We start from the raw sequence: 26,797 nt of genomic DNA, 5'->3' as shown, positions 1-26,797 counted from the left end.
TCCCTGCATAAACATGTGGTCATCAAGGTAGTACTGTATCCGTCCATATAATGGCCAATGTATGAGATGGGTGGACTAGGAGCAAAAGAGTGCCTCTGTGCATCTGGGTCTCCAGATTACAGCAATTCCTCCATGAATAGAAAGCAAAAAGGTAAGAGTAATTTTTCTATTATTGAGAGTCTTCCAGAGCCTCTTCAAAAAGATTTCTGTAAATCTGCTGAAATCTACCTCTCCTCTCAATGGGGGGCTTGGAAGGCTTCCAACCCTGTACTGAAAGAATGGGGGGGGGATCTTCTTGTGATTTCCTTCATCAATCCACTCCCACTCTCCGAGGCCCCGCTGCAAGTACTTTCTGCGGACACCCGCATAAAGCCTTACCCTCCAAGAGCCAAGAGGGATGTTCTCCGGACATGGGTCGAAATACCACCGAGAAGTACCTTAAAACACTACTCCACATGACCTACAATGCTAACTTGCTCAAAGTGGATATCCTCATCCGTGGATTTGGAAATCTTGCCCCTAGAGTGACCAAAGCATCCCCATGTTAGCTTGCTACAATTAATACTCCCCGCAGCAGCAGAAGATTAACAAAGAGATAGCACCCAGTGTGTGTACTAGTGTAGAGTGAGAGATACGTGCCCTCTTCCCCCCTCTTCCCCCCGGGGGCCCTTCATATAGTGTTGGAGGGCCTGGAAATAGTCGGATTTTCTCACAGACTAGGCTGACCCAGTCTGTGATCTTCTTGCAGCTAGCCGACTTGGGGCCAGGCCTATAAATGCCCACAGCCTTCCCCATATGGTGCGGTACTAACCTGACTTCTTTACAGGGACTTCCACTCCGGATCTATGCTGCATCTCTTGCACTCCTGCGTCAACTCTAGCCTTTGTACTTGTCTGCAGCACCTTGCAGTCTCTGCTTCAACCCACAAAACGCTTCCAAACATGGCGCCTTGTTGCCATGTGGCGCTCTTGCTCCAGATGCCTCTGTTTGCTTTGCTCCGACCTTACGTGTGAAGAGACATGGGGGTAGGGAGAGCACCAATCTAGCACTAGAAACTAGGAATGGAATGGAAAGATGGAAAGCATGATGGAAAAGGCAAGAAAGTACAAGTGCAAGGCAATAACCAAAATACTTACATGTAGATGAAGCTTGATGTTGACTGATATTTAAAGACTCAAGACAAGTACAACAATTTATAGTGTGCCACTAGACTCTAGAAAGCCACAATGTCTATGGGATATTTCCCAATATGACACGTGGCATGTCTAGGACTCACTAGAATATAAAACACCCCCTAGACTCATTTTTGACTCACTTTGACTTCATATTCCAACACCCCCCCATGAAGGCAAGGTGAGAGACTACTGGAATGGAACCAAGAACAAAACATGACAATGACGGTCATCAAACTGTGCACTGACGGTCGAGAACTAGACATGGTTCCCACACAATCTCAGAGGCAAGTGAGCTTGGCTCAGAGGCTAGTGAGCATAACATAGAAAGCTCATCTAGCATGGCTCAGAGGCTCATCATGCATGGATGCATGGCCAACTCAGAGGTCTAGGAGACCAATGCACCAACAAATAGACCTATCAAAGCCAAAACATATGGCTCCCATAGTACATCCCCTCCTGGCTCCAAAGACTAATGAGGGACTTGGAGCCACACACCAAAAATAGAAAAGAAATACATCATTTTAGGAGGACTATCCAAGGCAGAGTACCTTTATTGACTCAACACACATGATTTATTTCATTCATTTTGGGGGACAACCTAGGGCAGAGTACCCTTAGACACAAACATGAAGATAGTAAATTCATTTTATGCATAGCAAGGGCAGAGAACCCATGTGGAACCCCAAGTAGCTGCCTACACATGTGTGCACATCTCGAGTCGATGAAGAATGTCAATGAAGTGCATGGCGAGGATGCCCCATAAGATGCGTCAATGAAGCCATAGGAGCAGCTACCAAGGGTGATCACGTCATGACTCTCAATGTGCCGATCAGAGAGTCACTGAAGTCGAAGGAGAGGCTCAAAGATGAGCAACAATGATCAAGGGAGCAAAATGCCAAGTGAATGTGCTAAAATTTGATAAAATTACATGATTTTGGCAAAATCCCCAAAAGAATTACATGCAGGGGACTTCAATAATGCCAAAGGAAACCAAAATCCAGGAAAACCCTAAATTTGGAAAATTAGGGTTTAGCAGGAAATTAGGGTTTTCTGAAAATTACGGTTTCTGATCTTTTTTCTCAGAATATGAAAGCTCTAGTGAAGAATATGTCAAATATGTAAGAATCCCCAAAAATTACTGAAAATTTGAGGTGTAGTTACAAAAATCGATTTTTAGGGCAAAAAACACAGTTTTGACTGTTTTTCCCAGATTTCAGGACTAGAGTTGCTCTTCAGAGTGTCTTCCAGCAGCAATAGAGGTGGGCGACTGTAAATATGAAGGCAGAATCTGAAAAACGACCTCAACCAAGCCAGAAATCATGAAAAACAGTGTGGTGGTTGGTTCTAACAGCTCTTTGAAGTCAAAACGACCTTGGAGAAGCGTAGAAATGAGGTGGCACCTGCCGTAACAGCAGCTAGGAGCCTGAACACTTGAAGAAGAGCAGTCATCCAGCCCAAAACACAGTCTTCATGACAAAAAAGGGGAGGAAAACAGTTCGAAAATTGAGGAAGACAAGTCGCCCAACAGTCGCCTCTTCCTCTCCAAAGTAGATCAGCTCCAAAGTCTTCAATGGTAGCTCCAATGTCGATGTAGATCAGCTCATGGAGAGGCTAAGGGTGAGGAGAGAAGAGCTCAAGGGAGAGTGGGAAGCTAGCCCTCCAAGTGGAAGAGAGGACCTTCCAATGAGGAGGAGGAAAGGCGGCTTCATGGCTACCCTCTTACCTCAACCTCTTAGAGGTGGCTGTGATACCAAATGAAGAGACATGGGGGTAGGGAGAGCACCAATCTAGCACTAGAAACTAGGAACGGAATGGAAAGATGGAAAGCATGATGGAAAAGGCAAGAAAGTACAAGTGCAAGGCAATAACCAAAATACTCACATGTAGATGAAGCTTGATGTTGACTGATATTTAAAGACTCAAGACAAGTACAACAATTTATAGTGTGCCACTAGACTCTAGAAAGCCACAATGTCTATGGGATATTTCCCAATATGACACGTGGGATGTCTAGGACTCACTAGAATATAAAACACCCCCTAGACTCATTTTTGACTCACTTTGACTTCATATTCCAACATCGTGTGCCTTGACCTACTCCTGCACTGCTCCAAACAACCTGGTTGCTGTGCAGTCTTTTGCTGCTTGGTGCAGCCTCCAGCGCAGGTCATCCCTACCTTTCTCTGTTGATCATGGTCATAACTATCGCGGGCTCTTCTGCCCAATGGTCATGGCTTGTCCAGCCCTCCAATGGCAGCCTGGTTATGCTGCCTATCCTGCCCATATGTTAGCTTACATGCTGCCCATGTGACAGCCCTGAAAATGCTGTCATTTCTGCCCCTGTGGCTGCCCAGGTCTCATCTTTGACTCTCTAGCTCTCCTCGTTTGGGGGTTCACAAGTGGGGAGGTGACCTACAAAACTCCAACAAGCCCTCTCACCGACCCACTGTGGGCCAATCGGCACATGTTGATGCAAATTCGCTTTTGGCTCTCATGGAGAATAGAAATATTTATATTTCCTAAGGTAGTAGCCAATGTTATGTAATAAGGGGCTAGGGGCACCTTTTCCCTTTATTAATGTTTTTCACCCCTAACCTTAGTTAGAGATTGAGTTTGTGGTGAGTTAGTCACCATACATGTTTCACCCAAGGTAGGGGCCATCCTAGGGTTTTGTCTGTATGACACCGTGGCTTTGTACTTCATTTGTGTTACTGCAATTTCATTCTAGCTTCCTTGATCTCCATTCTTTCACGTTCTCTCGCTGCCGATTCTAACATTGGGTATGAGAGCAGGTTCCCCCATGCTCCCACACCACTCCTCGTGCCTCCCATGTCCTCTAGCTTCTCATCGCGAAGAACTCACTTTTGTCTCGAAAACTTGGTCGTTTTTGACTTCATCCAACACTTGGAGCATAGCTAGAGGCGGGCGACTCAGTTTGCAGCCACGTAGAAGCTAGGTGCTTGCATTTTGAAGCAAGTTGGCTGATTTGGAAGCAGTTTTTAGCATGGCCGCCATCTTTTTCTGCTGTTTCGACCTGTTTTGGGCTCCTGGAGTAGTGCCCTCTTTCATGGAGAACATCTCTAGCTAGGTGACCTGTTTTTTGCACCCGTGGAGCTGTTTAGAAGCATTTTGACCAGTTTTCGCACAAATTTCAGAAGCAGCAGCTGTTTGGAGGCTGGGCACACGTTTCGAGGTGTTTTTCAGAACTGTTTTACGGATTGGAGGCTGTACCGCCAGTTTGGAGACTGTTTGGGGGCTTCTAAAGCGTTGTATGCACTGTTTTGGAGCTGTTCCAGGCAGTTTTGTCAAAGTACAGCCCACTTTTTGCACTTTTGGATGCAATTTCAGTCCATTTGGTGATGATACTTGCTGATTTTATGCAAAGCAGTCCTAGAAATTGGTCCTGGTGCTAGTTCATTCAAGTATTGACTGAGGGGATCTTCTATTGTGCGGAGAACAATTTTCAGTTCCTTGTGCTCTTTTCGTAGGCATTTGGCTGCCCATTCCTTTCAGGAGTGACCTGGTAAGAATCCAAATTGTTATTGCTTGCATTGGGAATTAATTTCCTTCTCCTTTTCTTGCATTTGTTGGCCCTTGTGCCACTGAGGTTTGCTTTTCGGGTAGAATCAGAAATTCAGTTGGATTTATGCCATTGGTTTATGCCTTGTTGAGCCAAACATTGGATGATTAGAGAATTCTGAGATTGCAGTACATATCCCAACACGGGAGTTTTGTGGCAAATTTGAGGTGCATCCTCGAGCCAAGTATTGGCTTTGACAGCGGTTTGTTACTTGAGTAGGGTGTTCATAGCACATGAACTTTACTGAGTTTTTTTGCCTCTTTTTACTTTGCTGAAATGGCATAGAATAATCCAAATGATCTCTTTCATATGCTTGCCCAAGAGGATTGGTTGGATATCACCAATGATCCTCCTTGGAGCTTTATGATTCATAATCTTTTGGTTGCCGAGAGTCTATGGGACTATGTCACAGGTGCTGAAGCCCGTCTTGGTGCTCATGCAGGACTCTTCCATAGCAAGGGGGTAGTCGTGGTCGTGGGCAACAACAACAACAACAAGCTCTAGTTGGGCAAGCAAAAGTACAAGCACTTGCAAGTGTTTCTCTTGAGTAGAGGAGGTGGGATAGTTGTGATTCCCAAGCATTGCCATTGATTTCATTTAATGTGAAGAGGTTCATAATTTCTCATGTTCGGTCCTGCCGGCATTCAAAATCAGCTTGGGATATTTTGGAGAACTTGTATCAAGATAAAAAAGAAGCTAGTCTCATTTTTGCGTAGGGGGCTTCATGGGGTGCATATGATTGAAGGGGACTCAATGTAGTAACATGTCGCTAGAATTCAAGACGTGTGAGCAACTCTTGAATATTGATGAAATTATTCGAGGTGCACAGCTTGTTTCTACTACCTTGAACTCCTTACCGGAGTTACAACTTTCTTTTCACACATCGCTCAATCTCTTGTTGAGGGAAAATACAAATCCTCGCACTTGTCAAGAGTTGGTAGCACTCTTATTGCAGGAGGAGCAGACTCGAAAGAATATGGCATCTCACTCTCATAGTGGGGAGCAAGCATTTTCGGTTAGGGACAAGGGCAACTTAGCCCAAACATGAATCCGGTCATGGTTCTTGCAGTGCTTTTGGACATCCAGGTGGTAAGGATGTTGTGAAGCCTTTTAAGAAATGTAAATGCAATTATTGTAAGAGGCCGGGCATGCCCAAAGAGGCTTGCAAAGGAAAGGAAAAAGGAACTTGGTATGGCTGTTTCAGGTTCAGCCCATAATACAGGGACAAAGGATACTTCAATCAACTATGTCGAGCATGAATATGCATTTTTTACTTGCAGCTATGATGCCTCTTGGGAAGCACGCATATTCGGCGTGAATGAGACGGTATAGACATGGTATTTTGACAGTGGTGCATCCCACCATATTGCTTCACGCAAATCTTTGTTTCACATGTTATCATGTGCGTTTGTTGGTAAGAGAGTCTTGTGCGCCAATAGTTCTTCTTATCTGGTTAAATGGATTGGAGAGATTATGCTTACAGTCGTGGATGTTTTCAATCTATGCCTTGTTTGTCCTTGGAATAAAGAAGAATCTCCTTGTAGTGTCCTTTTTCACAAAAAGCGGCTTTCAAGTCATCTTTGAGGATGACATATGTACGGTTTGTGACAAAGAGAGAGACTTTGTATTAGTGTTGATAAGGCACACTCTCTCACCGGATGTTCCAGTCTTGATGCCTATCAGAAGAGATATGTTGCTTCTACCACTACCCCTGCTATGCAGGTTGCAGAGTTATGGCATGCGAGGTTTGGGCATATGAATTATGACAACCTTTTATTATTGCAGAAATCTCACATGGTTTATGCCTTACCTAATTGTGAACAAATCTGTGAGGGCTGTATTTTGGGAAAATGCATAGATTCTCTTTTCCTAAGGATGGTGCACCCTGGGCTGCTAGAAAATTGGAGCTTGTAGACAGATGTTTGTGGTCCCATGCGGATACTATCTTTTGTTGGCCATTTGTATTTTGTTACCTTCATAGATGACTTAACAAGATTTACCGGGATGTTCGCTTTTAAAAAAAAAATGAAGTATTCATAGTTTTCAACACTTTGTTGCCTTCGAGGTGGGGAGTATATGTCCAAGGCTTTGACATATTTTTTGGCTGAAAAAGGCATTAAACATCACTGTACAGTCTGCTACACTCCTGAGCATAATGGAGTGGCTGAACAAAAAAACTTATGGAGATGGGGAGATGCATACTGAACGCAAATTGGTGTCACACGAGTTTCGGATGGAAGCAATTATGTGCTCCAATTACATTTTGAATAGGTGTCCCACAATGGCTTTATCAAGCTTGGTTTGACCATAAGCCCGATGTGGGTTACTTTTGTACATTCGGTTGTGTAGCGAATACACATGTACCTTAGGAATTGCATGGCAAGGTCGATGATAAGGCAGAAAGTTGCATTTTTACTGGCTACAGTGGTGAAAGCAAGGGTTACTGGCTTTATAATCCCGTGACCAGGAAGGCTTTACTAGTCTGGATGTATTTTTGCAATGCAGATCTGCCTCTTGCTGTTTTTGACAGAAATCAGGGTTCTTCTAATGCCTTTGATGGGCTGCTTCCAATCTCATTGGATGTTGCACCATAACATGCCTATAGAAAATCAGAATTTGCAGCATGGTACTCCAGTGGTTGATACCTCACTTCAGCCTATCACTTAGCAAGAGATCGAAGATGCAGTGGCTTGTAAAAATAAAGCAGTGCAGGAAGCAGGATGGTTCCACGTTGGCTGCTCTGTACTTTGGAGTGCAGCAAGCTTTTTACACCTCTTCCAGGCAGTACATAGAGTGGCAGTAGAGATGCTGAGGATGCCCATTGTTGTGAATCAGCTTGGTCAGCAAAATACTTGAGGTGGATGAGCTTGATTGTTTTGAGGATGCACATGACAACGTGCATTGGATGCAGGCCATGCAATTGGAGTTGGACCCATTCAAAAAAACCACACTTGGGAGTTAGTAGATCTGCCTGTTGGCAAGCAAGCAATTGGGACCAAATGGGTATACGAGATGGAACGTAAGTCAGATAGTTCGATAGACAGTTACAAAGCCCATCTCATTGTAAAGGGCTAATCCTGCTACCAGTGGGGATATTTGGGTCATGACCATTGGCGGCCGTGGGGATCTCCGGGTAGAAAGTAACCATTCTAGGGAAACGTGGAAAGTAACAAATGGCAGCCCTAGGGATCTCCAGGTGAAGAAAGATCCAAGCTCCTTTTGAGTACATCCCGTTCTTAGCAAAATGTTGGGCCTGAGTGTTGTAATAACACTATATCGGCACCGATCTCTCTCTCAAGTATTGAAACACATAGAACTCAGATTTGAAATAGTTAGGGTTAGAAGATCCCTAGAAATCATTATTTTCAACCAAACATGACCAAAGCCCTTGGAAATTGGAATTCAAAGTCGGTAGGTTAGACCTAAAGAAATCCAATTCTAGAAGTGCTCAAAAGTGAAAAAGAAATCTGAAACAGAGAAAAGCAGCCTCAAATTGAATCACGATTTTAGTAGAAGGTTGAATGTGTGAATTACTCTCACCTGGAGGCTTGCTCCGGGTTTGGAAAGCAGGAAACCAGCAAGCTGAAGCAGAATTTGAGCATAATATCAGACTAAGAGAAGTAGGAATTAGATTTAGAACAGAGCTTGTGCGAGGGAATGATTCTGTGATGTCAAAAAATAGCCCATAAATGCAAGAAATCCAATTGCAACCGTCCAGGGAGGTAGACTGGCTGCTGCAAATTGGTTTTCAGCCTCTTTTCATCCTCTTTGCTGCAGGCTTGGCAGGGCTTGGAACAGCTCCCAGTTGAACGACAAATCAAGTACAGCCTCCTAGAAGCAAGTGGAAAGGTTGGAAAGCAGGGTTCAGCAAACAGCAGGAAGAGGGTGTGAATTTGCAAGAGAGCACAATTAGACTGCCTAAAACTGATCGCAATCTTCTTATAGACCTTGGGTGAATGCAAAAAGCTTCTAAAAGCTGAGAAATCACAAAAAACAGGTTGAGAAAGCTGTAAAAAGCTGAAAAAACGATTTCTAATATCCTATTTTCTAATTGTAGTATTGATATAGGAGTTATTTTAATCCTCTAATTAGGTATTATAACAATTTTTTCGCATGATCTCTATCGATGCACACAATTAATTAAATTAGTAGGCCTAGAATAATACAATCCTGTTAGAATTATAGATATAATTCAGCAGTGACCAATGTAATATAATAAGCTAGGGGCACTTTTCCCTCTTTAAGAGGTTTTTCCCCCTAACCGCAGTTAGCTCACTAACTATGGTTAGTGACTACTAAGGTTTTGTCACTAGGACAAAACCTTATCTTTTCCTTCAGTGTGTTGTACTCTTACACTCTTCTATTGCAACTAAGCTTCCAAACTTCCAGCTCTCACACTCTCTCTTGCTCTCTCTCACTCACTCTCTACTCACATTTGGTATCAGAGCAGCTTCAAGAGCTTCGGGCTCTCTGCTCCCTTCAAGTTCCAGCCCCTTGCTTCAAGTTTCAGCCTGCTCCAACTTGTCCGTACAGTCCGTACGACTGTACGGAATCCCGACGTACTGCACCCGTACAACCTCCGTACAAGTCGCGTACAGTTGCCGTACAACTTCCGTACCATCTCCGTACAACTCGCCGTACAGTCCGTACAGGTTCGCCGTACAGCGTCGTACAGTGCAACGTTCGTACAGATTGATTCCGTACCTACGCTGTCAGTTCTGTACCTGTCGTACAGTCCATACGTACTGTACCGTACAGTCCGTACTGTACCGTACCATATGTACCTTCCATAGATCTGCGTGCATTCCTTCAGTACCACACGTGTGGCAACAATCTGTTCATCCGTACAATCTGTACTTGCAGATCTGTATTTGCAGATTTTCACAGGTTTCCTTCAGCCACAGGTGTTCTTTGGCAGGCACATCTTGCAGAAAACCATAGTTTGGTTCAGTTGTTTGGGAGTACATTTGGGGCATTTTGTATATTGCAGACATTGCAATCATTGTGCAGTTTCGGAGCTACATCTGGAGCAAAATTGCAGATTTTGTTTAAAATTTGGGGCTTTTACAGACAGATCTGCAGATCTAGTCTGAAATTTGGGGCTTTTGTTCAAAAATTACAGATTTGGGGCTTTTAGTAATTTTGCCCCTTTCTGGTTGCAATTTCAAGCCACAAATTGGGGCTCTTGTATTGGGAGAGCATTTTTTGGAGTATTCAGTTCATACTGCCTTTCTTGGAGTGTTTGAAGCATTTTTGGCAGATATTGGAGAGTTTTTGATGCTTGGATAGATTTCTGACGGTGCAAGTACAGAAATCTAAGTTGCATTTGTTGGAACACTGAAAGGAAAGAGTAGAGTTGACACAAAATCAGAATACTTGCTCATAGAATGAAGAAGAAAGAGGTCCTTAAGTAGGCACCTCATACAAGGTCACTGACATCACTGATGACCTCAAAGCTCCTCAATCATCTCCTCAATCTGCTCCTAGATTCACTCAATCATCCTATGTGGCTTTTCCACCACCTAACTGTGCTTGTGGGCACCTAACTGTGCCTCTAGCACTCACACATAGAAACATAAGGTGTGTCTGAGGCATACACCTTGAGATATCCCAACAAACCCCCCCTCAAGGGAATGCCTCAAGCTATGTCAAGGATACATCTAGTCTCATAGTTTCTCATGCCATCTCATGGTGGTCAAGGATAAATCTATGGCTAGGTTCTCATGCTAGCAAGGGTTTCCTTGGGTGTAAGGTAAATAGAAAGGGATACAAACAAACCTTCCAATGGTTATCTCCCCTACATGTACATGCACACAATGTTTGTAGGAGGTACCATGGAACAAAACATACACATGGCCTACATCATAAGGTGACCAGAGGTGTTTACAAAACACACAACACACAATAATTTATTTTCATTCATTTTGGAGGACTATCCAGGCTGAGTACCTTGACATAAAAAGAGTGATCTGGAGCATACATAGAGATGATTTAAAATGCATAATCTTCATGGGATGCCTCATCTTGTGGAGGCAAATTCACTGTAAGTAGATTTGCATTTTCTGTCTTTGCTTTGTCTCTGCAGAACTTCTCACTATGGTTGTTTTTGCCACAGTGCTTACATGGATTAACTTTGAAGCAGTCCTTTGAAAGGTGATTTGTCTTTCCACAGTGATTGCAAGGAGAGTACTTGCCCTTCTGGAATTTCATAACATAAGCAGTGTCATTGCCTTTCCTTAACTCCATGTGTCTTTCTTCTTCTTGGAGAGCTGAGATAATGCCTTCAAGGTTTGGATTGGGAAGATTCTTCAAAGTGCTTACAATGTGATCAAAGCTTTCAGGCATACTCTTAAGTAGTACTGCCATAGCATCATCAGGGGTGATAGGAGAGTTGATAGAAGCTAACTGAGTCATAAGACTCCGCATATAGTTGACATGGGCAGCTAAAGTAGTATCACTTGCCATCTTTAATTCAAAGAAAGAGATTTTAAGTGATAGTTTAGAAATATGAGAGCTTGCACCAAAAATCAAATCTAGCTTCTGCCATGCTTCCGATGGAGACTCCAAGTCAAATATATGATGTATGTAATCATCACCCAAAGCTAAAGCAATTATACCATATGCTTTTTCTTCTCTTGCTGGATCCCTTGCCGGTCGTGTCGGAGCTGAAGATTCCCCAGCATTTGAGGCCGTAGAAGAAGCGGTAGGAGTAGGTTTGACAAGTCCCCATAAGTTCTCCCGCATTAATGCAAATTTTACCTTCATTTGCCATGTATGGAACCCCTTTCCATTGAACTTCTCAAGATTATACAAAGTAGCCATGAGAGGGTCTAACCCAGATATTGGGCAGTGTCTATCTCTCTTACAAGGCAAAAAGAACTGAAATACTTCCAAAGTATAGCCACTTGATGTAGCAAATAGTAGTGACTAGTTTTCAAACAATGATGCTACTTTTGCATGCTTCATATGAGTGAATGAAATAAACACTTTCCAATCACATCCAAGTCTAGCAAGTCAAAACAAAGCTGAAGCAACACTCGTAGTGAAGTTATTAAAAACTTCAAAAGACCAGAAATGCTAGAGTAGCATTTTATGTAGCATCATTTTCAAAAGTATGTCAAAACTGTCAAAACTAGAGAGCTGAACTTGGAGGGCTCATATCACACTCTTCAAAGCAAAAGAAAGAGGGCTTTCTGAGGCAAAAGAAAGCTGGTATACCACAGTAGATCCTCTGGGAAGAAGAGGCGAAAATATGCGTCAGGTCGCCTTCACCTTCATGAACAAAGTCGACTGGTTTTTCTCTGTTTTCTCCTTCAATATGCAGCCATTGCTGCTCAGATTTCAACACAAGGTAGCTCTAGGTATGGAGAAGCTTGCCCTGGAAGGAATTAGGAAAAGACAGAGCAGGTGCAGAGAACTTGCAGTAGAGGATTTCGACGACTTTTCTGCAATGGCGACGAGCAGCACGCGAATTTCGTCGATTCCTTCCAGCTCAAAGTTCGCCCCAACCAGAGGGATCTCCAGCAGAAAGGGCGTGGGAAATGGTTGAGGATTGAAGGAGAACAAGCTCAAGCAAAATTTTTGGAGAAGAGGGAGAGATGGTGAAGAAGAAGAAGAACAAGAAGATGATGATGTGGCAGAAATGGGCTCAAGGAGGATCAAATGGCTCTGATACCATGTTGGAACACTGAAAGGAAAGAGTAGAGTTGACACAAAATCAGAATACTTGCTCATAGAATGAAGAAGAAAGAGGTCCTTAAGTAGGCACCTCATACAAGGTCACTGACATCACTGATGACCTCAAAGCTCCTCAATCATCTCCTCAATCTGCTCCTAGATTCACTCAATCATTCTATGTGGCTTTTCCACCACCTAACTGTGCTTGTGGGCACCTAACTGTGCCTCTAGCACTCACACATAGAAACATAAGGTGTGTCTGAGGCATACACCTTGAGATATCCCAACAACATTTACAGCCCGTGCTTGGCTGTGTTTTTTGGGAGTTGTGCATTTCATTCCCAGTAAGGGAATTCAGCTTTGTATCTGCTTCAATCTTTTTCTCAGATATGGCCCATCAAAATCAGAATGAGTTCCAGTTTGGTGGTCTTTCACAAGAAGACAAGTTGGATGGTACCAACTACTCCCTCTGGAGTTTCATGGTACGTAATATTCTGATTTCTCAAAATTTATGGGATCATGTCAATGGGGATGAGATCCGACCAGCAGATATTGCACCTGCTACCCCTCCTCAGCAAGGAGGTGGAAGAGGTCATGCACAGGGTGCAGCTGCAGGACAAGTTGTTGGTGCAGCTAGAGTCAATACTCCAGAGCAGAAGAGATGGGATTCACGGGATGCCTTAGCTTTGTCATGCATCTCTCTTTCAGTGAAAAGATCTATCATTCCGCATATCCGGTCGTGTAAGACCTCCAGGGCAGCGCGGGATATCTTGGAAAGCATGTATGCAGCACGGAATGATGCAAGGGTATCTTTCTTGAAAAGAGAGTTGAGCAATACACATATGGAGGAGGGTGACTCCATGTCAGTTCACCTCACAAAGCTACAGGATCTCAGAGAGCAATTGTTAAACATAGATGAAATTATTCCTGATTCAGAGATGATTACAACCACTCTGAATTCTCTTCCTGAGTCTTATCTCAGCTTTCACACTTCGCTGAACTTATCATTGAGGGGGGATGCAAATCCCCTCACTTTTCATGAGTTGATAGGACTTCTGCTTCAGGAAGAGCAGACCAGGAAAAATTTTTCTTCACGTGCAGGTGAACAAGCCATGCTCTCAAAATTTAAATAAAAAACAAAGGGACAGGCAAAGACATCAGGGGTCAGGACAGCCTTCACAAAAGGCTAAAAATGATGCAAGTAAGCCCAAAAAGAAGGGTTTTTGTTACTACTGCAAAAAGCCAGGTCATCACATAGCAGAATGGTGGAAAAGGCTTGCAAAAGAAAAGAAAACAGCTCAGGTATGGCTGTTTCAGATTCAGCCCCTCATGCATCTGACAGTGGGGATGCTGCAGCCAACTTTGTTGGACGGATTATGCCTTTTTATCTTGCATTTCAGATTCAAGGTTGGCTGTTCCATATGCTCGGGATAGTACAGCCTCTTGCAGTGATGATACATATGCATTTTTGACTTGCAGCTATGACTCTTCTACAGATGCATTTGCTTTCAATGTTAATGAAACACTGAACACATGGTATTTTGACAGCGGTGCATCCAAGCACATCACTTCTAGGAAGTGTCTTTTTACTTCCTTGCATCCACCTCCCGTTGGTAAGAAAGTCACTTGTGCCAACAACTCATCATATTCAGTACGTGGCACAGGAGAGGTTGAGCTCACTGCCATTGATGGCTCAATTTTCAGACTTTCAGATGTCTTATATGTGCCTGGCATAACCAAAAATCTCCTTTCAGTGTCCAGTCTTAACAAAGGGGGATTTCAGGTCATCTTTGAGGATGACAAATGTGCTGTCCGAGACAGGGAAGCTGACTATGCCTTAAGGTTATCTGGTACTCTGCTGCGTGGGCTTTTTCAGCTTGATATTTTTGAGAAAAGAGCAGCCCATGCTCTGGCAGTTTCTACCCCTACAACTGCCATGCAAAATGCAGAATTATGGCATGCCAGATATGGCCACATGCATTACAACAGCTTGATGACACTTCAGAAGTTTTCAATGGTTGATGCATTGCCACCTCTTGAGATACCTCCTCCACATGCCTGTGAAGGGTGCATTTTAGGTAAGATGCATAGATTCCCCTTCAAGAAGGATGGTTTAGTTAAAGCTGTTCGCAAATTGCAGCTTATACACAGTGATGTTTGTGGTCCCATGAGGACTCCGTCGTTGGGTGGTCATCTCTACTTCGTTACATTTATTGATGACTACTCCAATTTTACTTGGGTTTATGGGCTGAAAAAGAAATCTGAAGTGTTCACGGTGTTTAAATACTTTTCAGCCATGGTTGAAAATGAAACCGGACTCAAGATACAGACATTGCGCACGGATAGAGGTGGGGAATACCTATCTGCAAAATTTGATGCTTTTCTCAAGGGCAAGGGTATTGTGCATCAGCTCACAGTCAGGCTGACCTCTCAGCAAAATGGAAAAGCTGAGAGGAAAAATAGAACCCTCATGGAGATGGACAGATGTATGCTGAAAAGCAAACACATGCCTCATAAGTTCTGGCTAGAGGGTTTGATGTGTGCCAATTACATTTTGAACAGGGCTCCCACTAAGGCTTTAAAAACAAAAACTCCTTATGAGGTCTGGAATGACAGGAAGCCTTCAGTGGATCACTTCCGAGTCTTTGGATGCCTTGCTTATGCACATGTGCCAGTTGAATTTAGGCACAAATTGTCAGATAAAGCCATCAAATGCATATTTGTTGGATACAGTGCAGAAAGCAAGGGGTACCGTCTCTACAATCCTGCTACACGCAAAATCATAGTAAGTAGAGATGTGATCTTTTCTGAAAAGTCAGCTCACACTCAGGCTGAATTTCAAATGCCTTCGTCTTCAGAGGATATCTTTGAGGGGTTGCTACCCATTGCTTTGGGTTCCCCTGCTGATTTTTCTGATCCAAATCAGAATTTACAGCAACCTCCAGATGCTAGTTCCGCCACAGGATGTCTTGCCCCCTCCACAGGTAGTGGAACAGGTGGTGCAGCAAGAAATTGCAGACATACATGTAGCAAAAACAGTCCCAAACTGGCTGTTACAGACTCTCAGGGAGAGTAAACTTGATGCTCCATTACTTGGCAGGACTCGCAGTGCAGCAAGGCACATGGAAGGTGCTAATTCAGTGGAATCAGCATATGCAGGTACTCTACTTTGTCCATAAAGTTTCATATCGGATTGCCAACATAGAGACCATCTCACCCTCTCCTTGATAGAACCGGTCCAACTGCAGCATCAAAGAATTTGGCGACTCCACTGTCCCAAATCTCTGCTTCATTGCAGCCACCACTTGGTCCCAGTCCTCCTTGGTGGAGTCTGGCAAGGCCTGATGCCAACTCAAGGCTACACCTTCAAGAAAATCGGGCAAAATCTCGGCTCGATCCTTCATAGAACATCCAGAAAGTTGGCATCCTCAAACAAAATCCCGAAGATAAGACTCCGGGTCTTCCCCTTAGGTCCCTTGAAACATTGGAATCTTCACCATGATGAAACACAAAAAGGAGAGGCAAAGGATAATGTGCATTGGATGAATGCCATGCACGATGAGTTGCAGTCCATTGCAAAAAATCAGACTTGGGATGTTGTGGACTTGCCACAGAGTAAACATGCCATTGGCACACGATGGGTATTCAAAGTCAAACGGAAGCCAGATGGCTCCATTGACAGATATAAGGCCAGGCTGGTTGCTAAGGGCTATGCTCAGAAAAAGGGCATAGATTATGAGGAGACATTCGCTCCTACATCCTGGATGACCACCATCCGATCAGTAATTGCAATGGCTGCACATTTTGAGTGGAATGTTCATCAGTTGGACATAAAAACAGCCTTCTTAAATGGGGACTTTCTGGAAGAGGTGTATGTCAAACCACCTCCGGGCTTTGAAATTATAGCAAATGCACTTCAAGTATGCAAGCTCAATAAAGCTTTATATGGGCTGAAACAGGCCCCTCGTGCATGGTATGCCAAGATACATGCCTTTTTGACCAGCAAGGGGTTGCACAATAGTCCTACTGAGAGCACCCTCTACATCAAGATGGATGGGGGGGAAATATTAGTCATCCTTCTTTATGTCGATGACTTACTACTCACAGGGTCCAATGAAGAAAAAATTGCAGATTTCAAAGCTGATTTGCAGACCAACTTTGACATGTCAGATTTGGGGCGTGGCACTGTTATGTCTCAGTCCAAGTATGTTCAGAAACTCTTGGACAGATTTAAATGCAAGAGTGTAAGCCCATAGCCACTCCTATGGAGCCGGGGCTGAAACTCACAATGCATGATGCAGGAGAATTAGTTGATGCCACACTTTACAATCAGGCTGTTGGATGCCTCATATATCTCTGCAACACTAGACCTGATATTCAGTTTGCAGTATCTCAGGTGAGCAGGTACATGCACAGCCCAAAAACTATGCATTGGCAGGCAATTAAGCGCATCTTCCGTTATTTGCAGGGCACAAAGTCTTTTGGCTTACTATTTCCCAGGGGGGGTGACTTGTAGATGCATGCCTACAGTGATTCAGATTGGGTTGGTGATTATGACACTAGGCAGTCCACTAGTGGCAATTGTTTCTTTTTGGGTAAATCTTGCATTTCATGGCTGAGCAAGAAACAATCTACAGTGGCTACCTCATCATGTGAAGCTGAGTATAGGGCAGCTTTCACAGCAACAGTTGAATGTGTCTGGTTGCGACGTCTATTTGCTGATCTTCATCTGTCTTTGAAGGGTCCCTCTCCAATTCTCACTGATAGTCAGAGTGCCATTGCAGTGGCAAAGAATCCAGTGTTTCATGCTTGCACGAAACACATCGAGGTTCACTATCACTACGTCAGAGAGAAGTTGTATGCAGGAGAGATCAGTATGATCTTTGTGTCCACACATGACAACGTTGCAGATATTTTCACCAAAGCACTACCACGGTGAAAAGTTTGAGGCATTTCGCAGTGCCCTGAACTTATATCCGTTTGGTGATTGATCAGCCTTGTACATGACATTGGCACTGCAGGGGGGTGTTAGAATTATAGATATAATTCAGCAGTGACCAATGTAATATAATAAGCTAGTTAGGGGCACTTTTCCCTCTTTAAGAGGTTTTTCCCCCTAACCGCAGTTAGTTCACTAACTATGGTTAGTGACTACTAAGGTTTTGTCACTAGGACAAAACCTTATCTTTTCCTTCAGTGTGTTGTACTCTTACACTCTTCTATTGCAACTAAGCTTCCAAGCTTCCAGCTCTCACACTCTCTCTTGCTCTCTCTCACTCACTCTCTACTCACATTAATAACACAATCCTAGGTTTGCTAGGCTTATAACTTACCTAGACAACTCAGAATTCACCCAAACTGTAGCCATCCATCCTCTAGACCTCGACGTTGTCACTTCTCTTCAGCAGCAAGCAAGAAGGAGAATCTGTTTGGAGCAGTTCTCTAGCACTTTGGCAGGCGAAATCAACAGAAGCAGTCATGGACAGGAGGAAAACAGCAAATCGTCTTCCCTCTGGCACTCCTCTAATCCCTGACAATCCAATCTTGATGGGCGACTAAACTTGGTAGCTGTTAAGCAGACTAGAAGCCTGCTGGAAGAAATTCATCTCGTTCTGGAAGCCCTGGTAGATGTGAAATAGAGAGATGCCTGTTTGGGAACCCTATGAACATACCGGATGATGGCGAAATTGATAGGCAACTGGCTTGAAAGCTCTGGAAAGCCTCTGTCAAGTGTGAAATAGAAAAAAGACCAGCTTGAAAGCCTGAAACAGCTCTGGAAAGCGCGAAACAGAGAGGCGTCTGTCCTGGAGAGATGGGAATCAGCAACTGCGCACCTTGGAGGGTTCTGGCATGGTGCAAATTCACAAAACAGCCCCTGGGAGGTGCGAATTTGCAAGCTGGGACCTAGTAGGGCTCGCGAATCAGCAAGAGGGGCTGCTAGAAGGTGTGTGGATAGTTGGGGAGCAGGAAAAATGTGATTCTGCACTAAGAGGGAGCTGGACCAGCCCTTCCTACCCCCAATCCACTTGATTCAAGAATAGCTGCCTTTGCTTGCTCTGCAAGTCACTTGATTTTTACCCCTCTCTAACCTTCAGATCCTTTGCCTTGGCCCATGGAAGTAATTGCACTGAAGGGGCCTTTACAAGTTTAATCAGTTTGAGGCCAGGTCAGCCTCCGTAAATTTCAAAAAATTAGAAACTGACGTCCTCGTGACATGACTTCTGCACAGACCTAATCCAAGAGTAAGGCTGTTTTCTCAGCCCTCCTACTTTCTCTGAGGTGACTAACCAACTGAAATATGTGCTCCTTTGGAAGGTTTTGAAAGCCTTCCATGAGGCCACAGAGGAAGCAAGCCCTCTCTTCCACTTGGACCGCTACATATAACTAGAAAAACATAAGGACTTACCAAGATCATCAAGGATTGAGTCATTCCACATGGTATCAATCTCTTTCTCTAAGGAAGGAGGGATCCTTTGAAGAGAGTTTCTAAAGCTGCCTAGAGCCATAAGGGGAGAGGAAGGCTTCCTAAGGTGTGCTGAAGGAGAAATTCACATGTTTCCTGTCTGTTCAAGCACCACCTAAGAGAGATGTAGAGGACCCAATGCACCGGGGGGAAAAAATCCTTCCATGGCTCCTATCCTCGTAAAACTTACAAACCAAATGCTTGAACTGCAGATCTAGATGATAATATTAGGGCCCCCTTCGGCATCAAGGTCTCCCAAGCCATCAAACCTACTACATAAAAAATTACTATTGGTAATTGGCCTTTTGAGTTGAGAAATGCATTCCCTAGGATGGCACCAACAATAGCAAACAAAAAAAGCTGTGGCTAGTAGCACATGGTTGACCACTCGTCGGTGACATAAATGCACAACAGTCACCCTGGCATATCACGAGTGGAGCTCGATATCTCAACACTCCCCCTCGAGCTCAATCCCAATTCCTGCACACCAAGCAGGTCTCTGAACTTGCGCAGCTTCTCTGCACCCAATGCCTTCGTGAATATGTCAGCTACCTGATCCTCTGTGCTGACATAAACTAGAGCAATAAAACCTACTAGAACCTTCTCCTGCACATAGTAATAATGCACCTCAATGTGCTTTGTTCTAGCATGATAGACTGGGTTATTTGCCAAGTGTATACTGCTCATGTTGTCACAATAAATGACAACTGGCCCATCTGTAGACTGATGCATATCATAAAGTAGCTTATGCAACCAAGCTGCCTCACATGCAGCAGGCTGTCGTGAAGGAGGTAAGATCTATGGAGTGGCATCCAAAAAAACAGTAGTGTCATGTGCGGACTCACTACCCAGAAGCTCCTTATCTTGGCGTAAGGGGAAGCCTCTTCAGAGATAGTTATGGAGTGTTGGCCCGTTTCCTCTCCTACCTAGACCAGTGATGTTCGGCTACTTTCATTCATGAGGTGCTCAGACACCGCGATAGGATACTCCGAGCACGGAGACAGGAGCATACTTCCTCCTCGACTGATACTTCTCAGACTTCTATCACGGAGTTCTTTCAGCCAGATCACATAGACCCCCACGAGGCGAGGCCTTGACATGACCGCGACCCGGAGCCTATGACCCGACAGCTCAGACAGAGGGTTGACTCACAGATCATACTTGGGGACATCCCCTCCTTGTTTAGGGTCGGAGCCCGACCGACGGGGGTCACAGTGGCCCTGGTTAGACGCAGAGCTACGACTGATGATGATGGTTATGATGATGTCAACGATGATGCTGAGATTGATATATATATAGTTGAGATATGACTATGTTGTACTTAGGATTTAGTACTGTCATTTTGCATTTTCTGCATTTTGCATTGGTATGGATGCTCGTTTAGTAGCTCCACTACCACAGCTCATTGCATCAGGTTTTAAAAGTCTCATAGACCCATCGGTCTTCCGAAGACTTTAATAAACTTTCTTTCTTTCTTTCTTTCTCAAGCCAATAATATCTGCTTGAGATCTCATGAAGGTGCTCATGGCTTCAGCCACACATAAATCCAGAAAGGAGGCCACAGGGCATTTGTGACGGACTGATCTAGAAATCTGAAATCTCTCTTCTCTAACCCTTTTGATAAGCACCTAGCTGTGGGCTGATCTATATAAAGAGAAAACCTCTGTGATCCAAGCATGTGAGAAACCAAAGCACAATAGTTTACCCTCCAAGAAATCATAATCCACTCTGTCATAGGCTTTCTTGAAATCTAGGATTAGAATGGCCAAACCCTAACTGCTATGCATAGCCCACTCCACAAAGGTACTGTTTATCATTGCAATCTCCATTCAAATCCCACACAGAATACATATCAATGAGCTGTTATACATTCATGAGGTTTCCCGCAACATAAAGAATGAAATGGAAATGTTCTTAACATTGAGTGTGAAACTTTTGGGATCAATCCCTTAAAATTATATCACCTAAGGTGTTCCATCGAGATTATGATGTCTCCTTCATTTCTGCAATGGAGTTGGCTTTGTCCAAGTGGGGACAGCTCTTTACCTCAGGCTGAGCCTCACACCAAGTGAAAGACTTAGACCATATACAAGAAAGCACCATTTGGAAACCATGCAATGCTAGAGCTCCGGGGATTTGCCCGAGGCATATAGAGGTGATGGGTAAGGTGTTTTCCCTGATCGTCATCGAGTATACATTCGCATCCCATATCATGGTTGTCCCTCCGATGAGGGAGGCGGCAGGCCCTAGACTAGCTTGTGAATTTGTAATGCCTTTTGTTGGGATGCATGTTAGGGTATTGATTAGTTTGCCCATGGCACAAGCCCTTGTGCCAATTTATTGCCTCGCACTATGGAATAATAACTATGCATAGGGTCTTTCATCCTTGGTCCAAATGGTTTGAAACTATATTTAGACATAGGCTCTTCCACCCACTCTTGGTTAGTAGTCTCACCCTGTAGAATCTCCCTTTCCCTAGGATTTGCCATTGACCTTTGTCAACTCACGGCTGTAATAGCATATATGGAAGGTGAGGTTGAGGGGACGAGCTTCCTATCATGAGATTCTTCTAGCTGCGGGGAAGGATTAAATGCATACTGTTAGAGGCTTCAGGTAGCAGATTCTAATGAAGCCAGGGCCTCTTTTACTCTTTTTTTCTGGATCAGCAGGTTGATGGATTTCCTGTGCCGTCTGATTGCATGGACTTGCCTGGTTCAAAAAGTGCTCTTATGTGTGCTTACTGGTTTCTTCTGAGACCTTTTTTAATAGAGTCTTTTTTGGAGCATTTGTGGTTTCTTCCAAGACAAATGTTCTAGAATAGAGACCAAATGGGAAGAAAGGTTGAAGAAACAGAAAGTAGTCAGCTACATTTATTTTGACAACCCTCCTTGAACTTTTCTAATAGACTGTTCTGGCATGCATTTGGTAATTTCTACAAAGCATTTCTGCTACATGATCTCTTTTGATTATAGCTTACAGGTGGAGATTCATCTAGTAGTTCTGCAACATATGTGGAAGGGTTCCGATATCTGCACCTATTGAATCTTGAAGATAACTGCATCGAAAGCTGGGAGGAAATTATGAAGCTTTCGAAGCTTGAAAGGTTGTTCCTGGCGTCCTTGCAAGGCAGTGTATGATTTGCTGTAGTACTAGTGTTTAAACTCAATCCACTGCTGCAGGCAACAAACCCCACCCCCTCACACGGCACCCTCCCTCTGTCATCCCCTTTTTGTTCTCCAGAATCTGTTTATACAAGGACTTTTTAAGTCCCATCAATGGGCAACCTGAATAGGATCACAATTGCAATTTCCTGTGCTTTATTGCTCTCTGGGTGTTAATGTAATTGTTGGTGGGAGAATCTTTGTTGCAAATATTTTGTCGCTTGATAGGTTTGAAGTAATAACATTTAAACAAAACAAATCTAACTACAAGTCCTGATTTAGCAGTTTGGAGCAGCTGCATGTTGGCCACAACAAACTTAAACAAATCTTTTATCCAGATAATGTGAATGGTGATGGAGATTGTGGTGGCAGCTTTAAGCCTTTCTCTTCGCTGCGTTGCCTGCTGCTTGGTAATGCTTTGCCTTGAGCTGTTTGGCCCCTTTTCTCTCAAAATGAAGTTCGAGTCTGCTCAAGTTTGATTCAAAGTTCCTGAATCACCGATTTGCCTAGGTTTATCTTAATGGTTTGAATCTTTGGTTTTCAGGTGGGAACTGCCTTGAAGACTGGGCTTCTGTGGATGCACTGAATTCATTCCCTAATCTCAAGGTAGTTTTTACAGCAGAAGCAAAATCCTCATTGCATGGACTTTATAATAAATACGGTTTTATATCTAGCTTGGGTCAATCTGGTGTATGGCAAGATTGAGAGGGCGGAGCATCTGCGTCTAGTGAAATCCTCAAGGTAGACTGCTGCCCCACTCCAGAGTCTCCTGATGTAGTCTGAACGATGCTTGGACTAGCCCCAGGGAAGGGGGCGACAGCCTAACAAAAGATGTGATCCGCTCTTTCTGTGTGGTATTTGTCGAAAGCCGGTACAAACTTTTCGTGATGGTAGATTCCTTTTCTAGTTTCCCTCCCTATTGCTGTGTGACCAGCTGTGAAGTTCATCTGTACGATTTATCAGTATTGCTTGCTTGATCTGTCATTCACTATGGTGCCAAAAGCCCCAAAGCATGAGACAACTTGAGCATACCAGTGCACCAACTTGTCCTTATATGGAGTGTGCACAAAGCCCCTAATGGTAAGCAAAAAATCTCAGATTGCTTTGAGGATGGTTCCACTATCGTTAGTATGCTAACTAGAAGGTAGCATCTAGTCTCATGGGTGTGGTCTAAGCAATCCGTATTGTTTTATTTTTGCCCGTAGATAAGCCCACTGTACATGGATGCTGGTCCTATCAATGGGTATTTCTACCAAAAGGCCTTAAAACATTCATGGGACATTGTCTACTAAAGGCCCTAAAAACATTAATGGGATATTGTAATCCCTACAGATAATCAATTGGTATGTCTACTAAGGGCCTTAAAACATTTATGGGATATTGTAATCTCTATAGATAATCAAACCAAAAGTGTGCCAAGAATATCTTGGGGGGCCAAAACAAGCAAATATAAATGTACTAGTTGATGCTTGAGGTGGGGTTCCTAGTCTTTCAAAGATATTTTATCGATGGCCAAAGGTCACTGATGCAAGGAGTTGTGCCTCGCGTACACGATCCAAGATTACTGTGATGCAAGTTTTGGAAGTGGTACCGGAAAGTAAAGGTATCGTGGTGCTAGGGAGCACAATGGTACTAGTGAGTGAAGACAACGTACAGAAGCATAGTATGATTACTGGTTCTTATGAAAGATCAGTACTTATTCTCGAATCTCACATGACACATGGAATGGACATAGAGATGGATTGAACAGAGAGAAAGATCACTAGCAAGATTAGAAGGTGATGACCACGTTTGCCGAGAAACCCAAGTTCACTACTCCTAGCCTTGCCCTATAGTAGGGAAGATGTCCGAGCCGCCTCACCCTCCCCCTATAGTGTGGATGGCTCTGAGACTCCCGGTATATACAAGAAGGGGGATGATCGGAGTCATGGTCACTCTCCATGGTCTCTATCATGCGCTAGATCTCTTGATACTATTTGTGTAGCCCAAGCATCCCTTTTGTATGTGGCAAACTTTGATAGAATTAAATTGTGTCATCAAAATAGTTGCAATATTTGCCAGGGAGATCACGGAAGACAAGGCTACGTTGGGATTGTGCCTGGCCCTAAAAATGATTTAGGGAAGGAAACTGGATTTTGCATGAATAATAGAAGTCTGTGAAAGGGATTGAGACGACGTTGTCCACGCTAATCGAAAGGGTTTGCATGGGAAGGCACATCAGTGGAGCTAGCACCATGGGAGGAAGATCCTCCAAAGTTCGAGGCCTCAAATGCCTTGTTCTTTGCCATGAGTGGGTTTGTTAGCAGAAATATGCACAACCTGACCTACTGAAGGAGATCTTGTGGTGACGTCAACATTCAACGCTTTTGTATCGGCCTGGAAGATGCGTGTAAAGTTTACTTGCCACCTAAGGGGCTTCTACCTTGCACACCTGTGGCTGGATAAACCTAATGAAGGGTACCCTTGACTACCTTGGGCTGAAATGTGCCTTTGGGAAGTTGTTGAGAGTCTTGTTGGAGAGGGAACAAAGGTAGTGGATCGAGGAAAACATGAGGGGCCCTGTTGGGTTGTTGCCTTTGTGCTCGTATTGCTCTACTGATGTGTGTTTCTTGTGTATGTCCTTGTAGTTGGATCTAGTTGCTTTGCTTTGTTGTTGATGTTGGTTAGTGTGTTACAGTGTTCAGCCACACTGTGCTTGCTCTGCTTGTCTTAACTCGGCCTTGGGTGTGTCATGCTGTTCTGCCATGCTGTGCTTGCTCCGCTTGTCACACAAGCTTGGCCTTGGGTGTGTATACAAAGGGAAAGGTGCAACGAGTGAAATTGAGAGGAGGGAGTATGTGGAGAATGTCGAGGGGATGCTAGGAAATCCACTAGAGGGGGTGAGCTATGTGGAAATGATAAGAAGGGGTAGATTAGCAATGTAAGGGAAATACACAGGGGGGTGAACGAGTGAAATTGAGAGGAGGGAGTATCTGGAGAATGTCGAGGGGGTGCTAGGAAATCCACTAGAGGGGGTGAGCTATGTGGAAATGATAAGGAGGGGTAGATAAGCAATGTAAGGGAAATACGAAGGGGGGTGAATGGGAACTGATATCCACAAAAGACACTAGTGGAAGATGGAAGATCAACACAATTTGCCAAGGAAAAGGAGGGTGACTGAGAAAAAGAAAAAGAAAATGTGAGGTGTTGTATGTACCTCATCTATAAAGGAGGGGGGGGGGGGGGTGCGCTGAGGAAAACTGAGAGAGAGAAGGCAAGAATCTGTCAAAAAGAAGAGGGCTTTGGTAAACTCGTCAGAAGGGTAGGAGGTGGGCTGAGGGCTGACAGAATAGGGAGAGAGTGGAGAGAAGGGGGCCAAAAGCTTGAGAGAAGGTGGAGAGAGTGGAGAAAAGGGGTGGAGAGAAGGAGGGGATTTGAGAGAAGGGGGCTGAGAGAGTGGAGGGAAGGGGCTGAGAGCAAAAGGGGCATGGAAGGGGGCTAATTGAGTGAGAGGTAGTGTAGGAATTGGAGGAGAGAGGAGCAGCAAACCGCAATGCCAAAAAGCAGAGGAAAACGCAACATTTGGGACTTTTCACCCTGCCACCAACCCTAGAAAGGGAATGCCATATGCAGGGCTGGAATGCGTTCTAGGAATGCCGGAATGACGTACCCTAGTAACTGCCTACCTGGGAATGTTCCATGGATGTTCCAAGCGTTACCTAGATAGCCGTTGTCCGGAACGGCATTCCATATGTTTAGGATGTTGAAACACCGTTCCCTGGTAACTAAGGGCACACACACACACCCCTTTACACAACTCGACCCCTTGTTTGTGGGTTCCATCAACACCCACCTAAGTCACCTTCCCCCCCTGCATGCTTGTCCAGATGGCCATGAGTGTGTATATAGTATCAGTCCATATACTAGCCATAGATTGGGAAGGGTGAACCTGTGAATCCTCCATCACCTCCGTACATTTGGCCCTCCAAATATGCCAAGCTGCAATGCTAGCCAGAATCTCCCAAGATTTGTCTACTGAGGCATGAGCAGCTCTGAAAGGAGTGAAGGGAACATCCATGAGAGAGCATGACTCCATAGTACCACAGGCATTGTGTCAATACACAAAGCAAGGGACCCCCATGGATACTGGGAACTACCGCACTGTTATGATTGATCATACAATGGCCAAGATTTATGGGTCATACTATAGAAAGAGATCAGCTCCTACATAGAGACACGCCGGCAGCGGACAGTAGGATAGGGTGGGTTTCGGAGACAGCATTCCACTCTTGATTATATCTTGACCCTTCGGGCAGTCAGCAAGGAGCCGAGATCGAGATCCTAGAAAGTCTACGCTTGTGGTGTTGGCGTAATGCAGCTCGCATATTTTGTGCTGTGAACAAAATGCATGTGGTGGGTCTGGGAAGGGCGGACATATCAGGTGGTTCTTGAATTGAGACATCATAGAGGGATGTCGCATAAGTGTGCCACACATCTGGGTCTGTGATGGGAATGGGTGGCTTCCCCTCAGATAGGAGTCCCAAAGCGAAGGTGGGATCACCTCCTTGAAAAGGTCGAATCACCTCATCCATCCTATGTGAGAGGAATGTCTGTCTCTTACGTTGTGCAGACATCCGGAGATCCTTTGTGCTTCTGATCTCGTCAAATGTCCCAAAGTCTGCTCTCGTATGAGGTGAGATCTCATCTCTTGGCAGTCGTTGTCAAACCATGGATTCTGGGGCATCTTCCTAGTTGGGGAACG

The 26,797-nt window shown here is 44.3% G+C and overlaps 1 protein-coding gene across 3 annotated transcripts in view; it reads left to right on the top strand.

Moving 5' to 3' along the window:
• The window catches only part of PFI (tubulin folding cofactor E / Pfifferling (PFI)), a 129,187-nt gene that overhangs the window by 50,976 nt on the left and 51,414 nt on the right, over nt 1-26,797 (top strand). For all 3 annotated transcript variants that reach the window (XM_087374993.1, XM_087374994.1, XM_087374992.1), the window contains 3 exons: nt 21,868-21,998; nt 22,342-22,466; nt 22,601-22,662. In XM_087374993.1, coding sequence (XP_087231119.1) covers nt 21,868-21,998; nt 22,342-22,466; nt 22,601-22,662 — 318 coding nt within the window. The remainder of the gene's footprint in view (nt 1-21,867; nt 21,999-22,341; nt 22,467-22,600; nt 22,663-26,797) is intronic.

The sequence above is a fragment of the Dipteris shenzhenensis genome, chromosome 5 (assembly GCF_047967505.1).
Source record: "Dipteris shenzhenensis isolate YYH24624 ecotype China chromosome 5, Dip_SZ_1.0, whole genome shotgun sequence".
NCBI lineage: Eukaryota > Viridiplantae > Streptophyta > Polypodiopsida > Gleicheniales > Dipteridaceae > Dipteris > Dipteris shenzhenensis.
The sequence above is the reverse complement of the archived record's forward strand: the minus strand, read 5'-3'. Positions and strand labels throughout refer to the sequence as shown.